Source organism: Heptranchias perlo, chromosome 14 (assembly GCF_035084215.1).
Source record: "Heptranchias perlo isolate sHepPer1 chromosome 14, sHepPer1.hap1, whole genome shotgun sequence".
Lineage (NCBI taxonomy): Eukaryota > Metazoa > Chordata > Chondrichthyes > Hexanchiformes > Hexanchidae > Heptranchias > Heptranchias perlo.
Window position 1 is genome coordinate 30,914,113 of NC_090338.1, and position 12,178 is coordinate 30,926,290.

Below are 12,178 nucleotides of genomic sequence, written 5' to 3' on the forward strand. Positions count from 1 at the left end.
GTTCTTGCGCGAACCAGGTGCCACAGATAAGGTCGGTGCCTAGGCACAAGCGATAAGTTTGAGGCCAATCTATACAAGGCAGGTGGGAACAAGTAAACCACAGCTGAGAATTGAGTAGCTGCAAACTGGGTTTTGGGGACCCCAGGCTGCCTTAGAAATCAAGTGGAAAACCCCCCCAGAAATGTTATAAAAACACCACAAACTGGATGGAAAAACAAAATAGCAAGTAGACGAGTGTGATTTGCACCTAGTGGTTGGATGCCTTTGACTACAGTCTAGCACCATTTTAATAATCAGTGCCCTACAACTACAGCATGACATAGCAACTTTCAATTCCTCAGTGCATCCCAAAGTGCTTCACAACCATAAAGTATGTTTGAAGTGTAGTCACTGTTGTAATGTAGGCAAATGTGGCAGCCAATTCGCTCACAGCAAAGTCCCACATACTGCAATGAGATAATTTGCTTTTTAGTGGTTAGTTGAGGGATAAATGTTGACCAGGGAACAGGGAGAATTCCCCTGCCTTTCTTCGAATAGTGCCATGGGATCTTTCATGTGGAGATCAGGCCTCAGTTTAACATCTCGTGAAAAATAGCATATCAGACACAAGGCTTAATGTTGGCACTCTCTCCTCTAAAGTAAGGATAATATAGATAGGTAGTATGTATCATGTACAAGTCTTTTAATATGTATCACTAGTTAATGTCCCATGATGTTCTACACAGGAAGTCAAGACCAGATCAGGTATTCCGATTGGCTAACACTGGGCCACAGTCAACTTTCCTCTCAGTGGGGGAGCTGCACTGGGCCAGGACCCAATTCCATCTCCGGGCAGGGTGGGGAACGTTACAGCATTTTTCTTCTCGTGGGGGATGGGGACTAGAGGGTATGTTTTTGGTTCAGTTTGGGTGCAGTGGTGAGTTGCTTCTGAGGGAGAAGCTGGAAGATGCATGAGTTGCTTCTCAGTGGGTGGAGGGTAAATTGTTTTTCATTGGATGGGGATGAATTACTGCTTATGGAGGCAGGAATGGGCCCCAGTTTGTTCTGTGGAGGTGGGGGGAGTGCAAGCTTCAGGTGGGGATTTGTTCTTAGTAGGGGAAAGAGGCAGACTGACTTAATGCTCACTGGTTGGGAGGTCGAGTTTATCTTTAGAAGGGGGAATACTGAGTTTTTCTTAAGTGAGGGCAAGGTTGTCTTTATAGTCCTTAGGGGGCAGGGAAGACTCATTGACTCAGTTCCTGGGGGTAGGCAGAAAGGAAGGGGGTTGGTGTGATTGTTTCTGCTCAGTGGGTGGGAGTTGATGACTGAATTTCTGCTTAGTTGGGTGAGGGGAGCTGATTTCTGCTGGTCAGTAGGAGGTGCCAAGACTTTTGGCATATTCTCTGCTCAGTGGGGAGGTTGCCTCTGTCTTTTATCAGTAGGGAGTTGGTTTCCATGATCAAGTGCTTGCTGTGGGGGTTGCGGTTTTGGCAAATTGTGCTCAGTTGGGGAAAGGGGGCTGGGGGTGGTGTTGCTGGCATGATTCCCACTCAGTTGTAAAGGGTTGCCGCTTTATGTCTCATTGGTCAGGGGTTACAACAACAGCTTCATTGTTGAACTACTGTGAGGTTCCAGCCGCAATTCTTGGGGAGGTGTTCTGCATTTTCTGATGTGTAGGGGAGTGGGTGCAGGTTGTGACTATCATTGGTGGACTCTGGCAATCCAGTAATTTGTTTGTAAAAATTATGATATATCACATTCAGATTGCCCATGTTGTTCTCCACTATTGATCTCTCGTTTTTACATTTGCTACATGGCCATATTTGTCATTATTGAGTAACTGGGAACAATTGAGGATTCATTTCAGGGCTGTCACATAACGTTAGTTGCTGCCCTGTTATAATCATTTGATCACGTAACATTACATTCACAGCACTATCTATAGGCATAATACTGTTGAAATTCCAAGAACAATTAAAGTTTTTAAATATATTAGATATTTATTGAAAACTGGATTAATGGAATAGGAGTGACTTCAAGGCTGTATTTAGACCAGGGAGTGAATTAACAATTATAACTAATGTCTTTAATATAATTACTGCATTATAAATCTTCCTGGGTATCCAGCATTTGTGTTTTTTCAAGCTGACAGCCTATAATTAAAATATAGTATCATCCATTCTTGAGGCTGACCATAACCCAGCCACAGTGACCTTGACTTATTCTGTCACACTTGTAGATATGTTTATCATGTCAAAGGCTCACTGTGACATAGTTCTACGTATTACATCATGCAATTGTAAACTGTTTACTGGACAGAAATCAGTGTCATGATCCATCTAAAATAACTACTGTAACTTTACTGATTGAGGGGAAAGAAAGCACAAATTTTCTCTTATTTCTGTGATACCCTGACTGTGACATTATGTCACAATTTGACCTTTCCTCATCTGTTGTAATTTGTGTTATGGTTAGTTAAATTGCTATTTATCATGATGCTCTTGATTTTTAATTTTTCTTCAAAAAGTAACTGGTACTGTTTTAGAATACTGCATACAACAACAATTTGCATTTATATTGCGCCTTTAACGTAGTAAAACATCCCAAGGCGTTTCACAGGAGCGTTATCAAACAAAATTTGACACTGAGCCACATGAGACATTAGGACAGGTGACCAAAGGCTTGGCTGAAGGGATAGGTTTTAGGGAGCGTCTTAAAGGAGGAGAGAGGCGGAGAGATTTAGGGAGGAAATTCCAGCGGTTGTGAATTTAGATTTGAGGTTAGGATCAGATCAGCCATGATCTTATTGAATGGCGGAGCAGGCTCGAGGGCCCGATTGGCCTACTTCTGCTCCTATTTCTTAGGTTCTTATGGTTAGGACCTGGCAGCTGAAGGCACGGCCGCCGATGGTAGAGTGGTTAAAATCGGGGATGCACAAGAGACTAGAATTGGAGGAGCGCAGACATTTCGGATGGTTGTAGGGCTGGAGGAGGTCACAGAGATAGGAAGGGGTAAGGTCATGGAGGGATTTGCAAACAAGGTGGAGAACTTTAAAATCGAGGTGTTGCCAGAGCCAATATAGGTCAGCGAGCACAGGGTGATGGGTGAACGGGACTTGGTGCGAGTTAGGATACAGGCAGCAGAGTTTTGGATGAGCTCAAATTTATGGAGGATGGAAAGTAGGCATGAAAGAGGGCTTCAGTAGCAGATGAGCTGAGACAGAGGTGGGGATGGGCAATGTTACGGGGGTGGAAGTAGGCGATCTTGGTGATGGAGCAGGTATGTGGTCTGCAGCTCATCTCAAGGTCAAATAGGATGCCAAGGTAATGAATACATTGCAATAGAAACAACAACTTGCATTCATACAGTGCCTTTAAGGTAGAAGAACCTTCCCAAAACACTTCATAGAGGTGTGAGGAAATGGAGAAAGGCATTTATGGAAGATACTTGTCCAGGCCTCAATTCTTTTAATTCTGTAAAACTTACTCGTGTATTCCCGGCTGTGATGAGCATTTGCTGTTCCTTTGTCTATCCCTCACTCCCTCCAGGTTTTTGACTGCCTGTTCAATGTCCTGCGCCTACTGTGGCCAAGAGGACTAAGTGAGCTGCTGCTCTTGGCTGGTTACTAAAACAAACACGAACCTCCTGTTCGTCACTATCCAACTAACTTGACTACAGGAATCTTTTTATGCAGTGATTGAACTCTTGTAGTTTCAAGCTTTTGTGTTGCTTTACAGAAGTGAATGCCTACAGATTGGAGTTAGAGGGAATTGCAGTACGTGGCAAAGGCTGTCCGAAGCCAATTAAATCATGGGTGCAATGCGGGATCTCCATGAAGATATTAAGTTCATTGAAAAAGTGAGTATTTTCTAAAACGTTATAGTATTAAAATGATTTTCTAAATGCACTCACTCCTCAATTCCCCAAAAAACATAATTGTTTTCTAATATTAGGCAGGCATATGAGAAGCCGACACCAATCCAAGCACAGGCAATCCCTGCCATCATGTGTGGACGTGATTTAATTGGAATTGCCAAAACTGGAAGTGGAAAGACCATTGCTTTTCTTCTACCTATGTTCCGCCACATCATGGATCAGAGGCCGCTTGAAGAAGCGGAAGGTCCTGTTGGTGAGTATTTAGTCTTGTGTGCTTACGGATGCCACAGTAGCAGCACTGCAATCAAGTATTTCAGAATTATGAAACTCCTGATATACTGATTCGATTTGAAATTCAGTTGTCTCCATGTACTTCTTGTTCTTGCTGCTGGCATGACTGTAATTTTTCCTTTTTTAATGCATGGCCTGTAAACTGGTATTGTGACCACTGAAACATTTTGAGACAGCATCACCTAGTAATGCTTGTGGCTGCCAAAGGATTAAAACAGTGACACGGATGCTAAACGCATATGGATTGTTATATGTACCCATGCATTTATAAATAGTAAGTGTAAACGATATCCAAAAGAAATAAATAAATGAGCATGTTACAAAATCAAGTGCTTTACAGAAAATAAACCACAGTGTAATACTGGGTCCCAGTGGGTGATTTATGTAAACCACCAATCTCCAGTGTATCACTTCTATTCACTTTATTAAGAAACACAGCAGTTGAACAGAATATAATGAAAATACTGAATGATCTACTGGCAGTAATAAATTAGGATATATTCACCATGCCAGTTATTGTTCTAGGATTTGAATTTACCCTGTAATAAAACAGTAACTTGCCGTAAAATTCCACATGCAAGCAGATTTCTTCAATTTCTAATACTGAATTTCATGTTTAGTTTTGTGATTGAAAACGCTCAAACCTTTCAGTGCATTTAGCAAGTTTAGCATGTTTTCATCAGAATTTAAAATTGCATGAAATAGCAAAGATCCTTAAATCTATTGATTAGGGGTTATGGGGAGCGGGCAGGAAATTGGACATGAAGCTGAGCTCGGATCGGTCAATGCCCTGTGGGTGGCGGAGAGGGCCCAGGGGCTGAGTGGCCGGGTCCTGCTCCTGCTTCTTGTGTTCTTTAGATTTGTGGTTGGGATCATATCAGCCATGATCTTATTGAATGGCGGAGCAGGCTCGAGGGGCCGATTGGCCTACTCCTGCTCCTATTTCTTATGTTCTTATGTGTTCTTATGATTAAAACAAAACTGAGTGATGGTACGGCTGTGATCTAATTTTTGAGTTTTCTTGGGTTTAACAAGCTGGATTGATAAATTTCAATTTAGATTAGCCCAAACTTAAGGCCCTCACCTATAAGGGCCATACCTTCAACTTCAACTTTTTTTTGCTTTAAAAACTACAGCCTGTATACAAGTTAGAATGGCACATCTTGTAAGTCACTCCCACTTATTTGTTGTTACTCCCAATTACCTGTAGATAAGCAAGTATGTGGGAAGAGATACATAAAAAGGAAATGATATTAAAAGGATTAATGAGGCTTAGTTAATTTCCTAGATAGGATTCTGCATTCCAGGATACCATGTGAGGTTACTGATAATACCAGAGGCACTAACCATAATTTTCCAAAATTATTTGGGAGGGGGAGTTGTACCAAAAAACTGGAGGGTGGAGAATGTTACGTCCCGTTCAAAAAAAGGGAAAAGCCATGTAACTATAAACCAGTTAGCTGTACAATGGTAGTTGGAAAATTTCTGAACACCATAATTAGGGAAAACATTAGTGAACGCTGAACACTTTGAAAGGTAAGGACTAATCACGATATGTATTCAGAATTGATAATCCTCAACTATACAGTCACTCCATTTGTTTCAAGAACCAGTGACATTTTAATGCACTCTTGAAATGATCAAATATTTTAATTTTTTTTGCAGCACTCATCTCGACTCCAACCCGCGAGTTAGCCCTTCAGATTACCAAAGAATGCAAGAAGTTCTCAAAAGCACTTGGACTGAGGGTAGTGTGTGTTTATGGTGGAACTGGAATAAGTGAGCAGGTAATTTATTTTTCAGCAGTTTTCTCCCTTTCTATGCTGAAAGCAGTGATTCATGTGGGTATTGTTGCAGCAACTGCCTGATACCTTTTCCAAGTGGCCTTTTTTCATTTATAAGCCTAGACAGTGAGTGATGGTAGACTATTCATTTTGGGATGGAGGGTCAGATGTTTTACAAAATGTAAACCAAAGAGTAATGCTGGGCCTCAGTGATTGATATATTTTATATAAACCACCAGTGCCCAGCATAACCAGATCTTATCCAATATCCATTCGCGATTTCTATCGTCATTACTAGTCAAAAGCAGAAACCCTGGTTTCTCCCTCCCGTTGCCTAAAGCCTGGAGATACTGAGACAGAATGCAGCACCCCAGCTAAAATTAGCTAACTCAATACAGACCAAGAATTGAACTGAGGCCTTCCGGATCTTTATGGCTCAATTCAATCACACCAGGCAATGAAATTTCCCACTGAGTGATCGAGAGATACTCAGGTACCCGCTGAAGTCAGATTATTGTAACTGATCTTAATATAGTGAAATACTGCATTCTAGTTACAAATTGAAATTTGAATCAAAATGTTTTATAATATATGTTGGTAGTTATTAGGGTTCCAAGCCATTAATTTTTAGAAACTCATAACCATGGCCTATCAGTACAATAATAAAAACAGGAAATGCTAGAAGTACTGAGGCCAGGCAGCATCTGTGGGGAGAGGAAGGTAGGGTTAACGTTTCTCGTCGATGACCTTCTATTTTTGATGAGAGGTCATTCAGCTGAAACAGTAACTCGACCTTCCTCTCTCCACAGATGCTGCCTGACCTGCTGAGTGTTTCCAGGATTTTCTAGTTTTAATTTCTGATTTCTGGCACCTGCAGTATATTGCTTTTTGCCCATCAGTGCGAGGACTTGTTTGTAATTCCTTGTGCGACCAGAGTTTGCTTTGTAGTATTATATGCGAAAATGTGCAAAATGTTCTGTCTTCATTTCCCAGGTTACTCAGTCAGTAATAGAAAATTTGTTCTGTAATAACGTAATGTAGATTTGAGGTATAGGAGCTATGTCTTGAAATATTACAACTTAATTGTTTTATCGGTAAGGAAATACTCCAGAGTGACGACCCACAATGGTATTTTAGTATGTTCATGTATAAAATTCTACTCCAGTTTCTTCAAAATATCGAATTATCATTTTATAAAAACTTGCCATTCAGTAGTTGGCCTCCCAGTTGGAACCACCATCTTTTGGTATTTGTGATTCTCAGTGCTCACAGTTGCTATTTTGATGCTAAACATGGGCTCTGAATGTCCCATCGCCATTCTTTGCTGACAGTGAAGTACAAATGTCGGATACGGGAAGCTAAATCTGAGAATGGGAAGTTGTGTGGAGATGATGGTCCTGATCAGAAGGCCAGCCACTGTGCAGTAAGATTTGAAAAATAACTAGTTATTTTTAGGTTTATGGAAACACAAGTGTCTCCAGATTAGCCCCCAAACTAGTATGAAGAGCTGGCTCCCATTGAAGTCAGGTGTGGGCTGCTCCAGTAACCTACATTACAAGACTGGCTTAGGAAGGAAGGGCCCTGGAGATCTGAAATGGCATGAAAAAATCTATTAAAATTTTGATTATTCCTAAAGGCATTAGATATATAGTAAGATTTGCTTTGACAGAAAGGTAGCTTGCAAGTACTTCCCTAAGCCTTTCCTTCTCTAGCTAAATAATCTATTCTTGTACCAACCACATATAGGGCTCGATTTTCACACCCCCGAGCGGGTGCGTTCATGGCGAGGATTCCCGGGGCGGGTCTGGAGCCCGGCTCCAACCTGCCCACTTCCGGGTTCCCCAGTGACGCGCTGACATGCACGTGCAGCCCCCGAATGTGGAACTCCCGCCGGCACTTAAAGCCGGCGGGGTGCCACCTGAAGTAATTAAACAGGTACTTCAGGTCGTTTACAGACCTGATTGACCTGATATTTTAGGAGGGGTGGGATTTTGCCATGAACTGAGACTGTTTCCCGTACTGGGGGAAACACTCCCAGTTCAAATGGACGTATTGCAGCCATCAGCCTGTGGCAACTGCAAAGGTCCATTTGGCAGGTGTGGGAGACCCTCACTCGTTGCAGGAGGCCACGCTGTCACTCTGGACAAAGTTTGGCCTCCACCACCCTCCTCCTAACAATAAAATTCACAAACTTGCACACTTACCCCGGTGTCCAGACATATGTACCTACCTTGTGGACGCCCTCAGATGTACATCTTCCGGATGGGGGCCGCCATAGCTGAAGTCATGACCTCCTCGGAGGACGAATAGCATCACCGGCCACGCCATCCACCTCTGACACGTGGAGCCCCACAACACAGTGCTGTGACATATCCACCTGCACAGCAGGAGGCAGGGCAACGGCAGAGAGAGATGCGTCGCAGAAGGCACTACCCTCGCCACAGGGTCTACAGACCGAGGCTGAGTTTCCTGGACCTCTCTGAGCAGCAGTGCACACGGAGGCTCAGAGCCAGTCGCCAGATAGTCGCGGCCATCTGCAGCCTCCTTAATGACGAGCTGTCCCGGATGGACCGAGCAGCAGCATTTTACATGTCTCTGTCAAAGTCACCACTGCCCTCAACTTCTTCGCCTCCAGATCCTTCCAGGGTGCCACCGGGGACATCACCATGGTCTCTCAGTCATCTGCACACAAGTGCATAAGGCAGGTCACCGATGGCTTGTTTCACAAGGCCTCACACTATATCAACTTCCCCATGGATGACCTCAGCCAGATGGAGAGGGCAGTGGGATTCCACGCTGTGGCTGGCTTCCCACGGGTGCAGGGTGTAATCGATTGCACCCATATAGCAATACGAGCACCTCCATGCGAGCCAGGACTGTTCATCAACAGGAAGCGCTGTCACTCCATGAACACTCAGCTCATCTGTGACCACCGCAAGAGATTCCTTCACGTGTGCGCCAGATACCCTGGCATCTGCCACGATTCGTTCATCCTCATGGAGTCCACCATGCCGCCCCTCTTCCACTCACCCAACACCCACAAGGGCTGGCTCCTTGGGGACAAGGGATACCCCCCCGCACACATGGCTTATGACACCTCTGAGGAACCCCACCACCGAGCCACAGCGTCGGTATAATGACAGCCACATCGCTACCAGGTCTACAATTGAGCAGGCTATAGGGCTGCTCAAGATGCACTTCAGGTGCCTTGATCATTCTGGGAGAACGCTTCGATACGCGCCACACAGAGTGGGACGCATTATAGTCGTCTGTTGTGCCCTGCACAACATGGCACAACAGAGAGGGGCACCGCTGGAGGAGGCCCCATCCACATCTGCCACCCATATTGAGGAGGATGAGGCCAAGGAGGAGGAACAACCCATGGGCAGAACAGCGGCTCACCTGGCTGCTTGTGAGGCCAGGGAGTCACTGATATGTGAACGGTTCTTCTAACATCAGACTGTGGAAGAGTCCAGTCCTCATCACCTGGACAGAGGAGCGGCCACACCAGCCCCCTCCCCTGTCCCCTGCACAAAACAGTGGTGCAACTACACCTACACCCACTGTAGAATGACCCAATGGGTGACATCAAGTGTGCGTGTTCATGGTGAACCCCATGAAAGGGACCTATTCCACAAGCCAGTCAAGAATGGGCAGGACGTGGCGGTAGTGGTGATAATAATAGGATTTATTGTGCATGTGGCAGAAAACAAATATAAATTAAAAAACATGACAAATCGTCAAACACCCTTGTGCATTGCATTCCCTTTGTGCTCACAAAACCTTTGCTGTGCGTTTCCGGGAACCCTGACTTGGTGCTACCCCTGTGGCTTCAGCAGAGGTAATGGCAGGTTGCTTTCGTCCATGCCCTGACCGATTAGATGCTTTGTGCGGACGGCCTCTGGGTTTCGGTGCCCGTGAGGGCCCCTCCAAAGACTGCTCCACCTGCACCTGTGGCGGGGCAGACTCGGCCACCTGGAGAGGGGGCAGCTTTGCGGGTACTGGTTGAGAGGGGGGCAACGGGTGAGACGTGGGAGCGCTTTGAGTGGTGTCCCCACTTCCATGTCCCCTTTCAACATCATCCCTCTCCTGGCCCAGGCCCACATCACTCCTTCCACCCTGCTGGACGACAGTTTGGAGGGCTTGTGTGAAGCCTTGGACAGCCTTCCGGTAAGGATCTGTCAGCCTGTTTAAGGCAGCAGAATGTTGCTCACCCTGAATCCGAACGGCCGTTGTCAGGGCCTGAATGGACTCATTGTTGAGCCATGCTTGATGCTCGATGGAGGCTAGCCTTTCCTCCATCGCAGACATTCCCGCACCTACCCACGACACTATCTCAGAGATGCCTTCACGTCCCTGTGACAGTATTCCACACAGTTGGACTCCTCCATCCTCTGCACGATTGTGGAGAGTGCGCGTGGCACCTGTTCCAGCATCTCGGCAATGTGCTGCTGCCCTCGATGACTCTTCTTTTCACGGCTGCCCCCAGGGCTCAGCATCTGGGTCCAGCTGAGCAGAGCCTGGAGAAGAGTGCTCCCACCGAGGCGAACTCTCCACGGCTGCCCCTGCCACCAGGTTCTGCTCGTGCTCACATGTGCGTGGTGACTCACCGTGTGCAAGCCCAACTAAGTGAGGATGGGGACTCACCGCGGTGTGTGTATCTGCGCTGGTGGATGCATGGCTGAGATGTGACGATGGACCCTCAGAGGCCGGCAGGTCTTCTGAGGAATCGCCCTCCACGGTCACGGCGCTCGCGGATGGGCCTACAAGAGAACAGAAAGCAATATTAGGCATGTGGACAGATGTTGAGGTGCTGCAGATGCCAAGTGATGCTAAGATCATTCGCTATCATGAGCGCTGAGTGTTAGCTTTCTGTCACCAGCCGCTTGTGCAATTCCAGCCTCGGCATCTGCCATGGACAGGCACTCCAGCGTGCAGCTGATCTCCAATGCCTGCTGCTCCACGTCTGTTAGGACCATCTGGTGTGCCGGGCCCCCTCCGGTCCTTGCCCTCTCCCGGGCGTTCTGGCATCTCTTCTCCTATCAAAGCAAAACATAGAGGCGTGATTGAGTGATGGTTGCACAGTGACCCGCTGCATGCATTGGTGTGGGTGGGGTTGAGCGTGAGGGAGATGCATGGGAGGGCATGTGTGCAACATAACCATGAGATTGTATGAGGATTGGGTTGCATGGTAGTGTTGGAATGGGGACAGGGGCGGTGAGTACGTGCAGGCAAGTTGAGGATGATAGTTGAGTGGATGTGAGGAGAGATGCGAGAGCGTTCTGGCAGTACAGAAGGGGTTGTGTGGTGGTGGAGGTGATGTGGAAGACGGAGTGTGGGAGAATGCGTAAGTATACTCACTTTGGCTGACCTGGTTAGGTCATTAAATCTCTTCCTGCACTGCACCCAGGTTCGTGGCACATTGCCGCTGCTGGTGACCTCCTCGGCCACCTCCAGCCAGGCCTTCTTCGTGGTGGAGGGAGGGCACTTCCTCCCATCGAGCAGAACCTGGAGTGAGGAGTCGGAAAATCTTGGGGCAGCCTTTCCTCTGGCCTGCTCCATGGTTCAAAATTGGTTGTTTGCTGCAGGAGGAGCATTGGTGAACTGCCCCTTTAAACAGGGCTCCTCCAGCTGACAGACTATGCAGTCCGCCCACTGCGCAGCTTTCCAGTGCGAAACCCGGAAGCACAGGTAAGTGGCTCCAATTAGCCTACGATTCAGTGCGGAGCACACTGATTTCACGGGGCACGTTACCCACGCGCCCAGTCGACCCCCCCCACCGCTGCGAACCCGCCGCCCTCCTAATATCGGGCCCATAGTGTTTCTTTAAATTCATGATTAGTTGTATTCTCCAGTTTACTTGCATAGATTAGTATTACATTTAGTGTGAATTACCTATACATATTTAAAGGCAACAATCACAGTGCTAATTATAATGAATATTAAATCATTAATTCCATCAGAAGTTTCATTCTTTTGTCTTAATCATACTCATGAATACATATTTTTCTTACCGAGTACTTGGATAAAATAGCAATCTCTGCTCTAGATTGTTCTCTTGAACCCGAGGACTCACTTACTCTGGAGTTTCTCTTTGATTTCTTCTCTTTCCCCATTCTCCCCTACTTAACTGCAAGAAACAAGTTGAGCAGTGAGATGACTGCCCCATCTATACATGGTTAGATTTCAACTATAAAGGAGGACAAGAAGACTGTGGATTAAACCAAATTTCCATCTTAATGCTTGTG

The 12,178-nt window shown here is 46.0% G+C and overlaps 1 protein-coding gene across 2 annotated transcripts in view; it reads left to right on the plus strand.

Annotated features, from left to right (window-relative positions):
- ddx46 (DEAD (Asp-Glu-Ala-Asp) box polypeptide 46) overlaps window positions 1–12,178 on the plus strand; it is a 73,149-nt gene that overhangs the window by 18,991 nt on the left and 41,980 nt on the right. For both annotated transcript variants that reach the window (XM_067996207.1, XM_067996208.1), the window contains 3 exons: window positions 3,717–3,837; window positions 3,933–4,108; window positions 5,812–5,933. In XM_067996207.1, coding sequence (XP_067852308.1) covers window positions 3,717–3,837; window positions 3,933–4,108; window positions 5,812–5,933 — 419 coding nt within the window. The remainder of the gene's footprint in view (window positions 1–3,716; window positions 3,838–3,932; window positions 4,109–5,811; window positions 5,934–12,178) is intronic.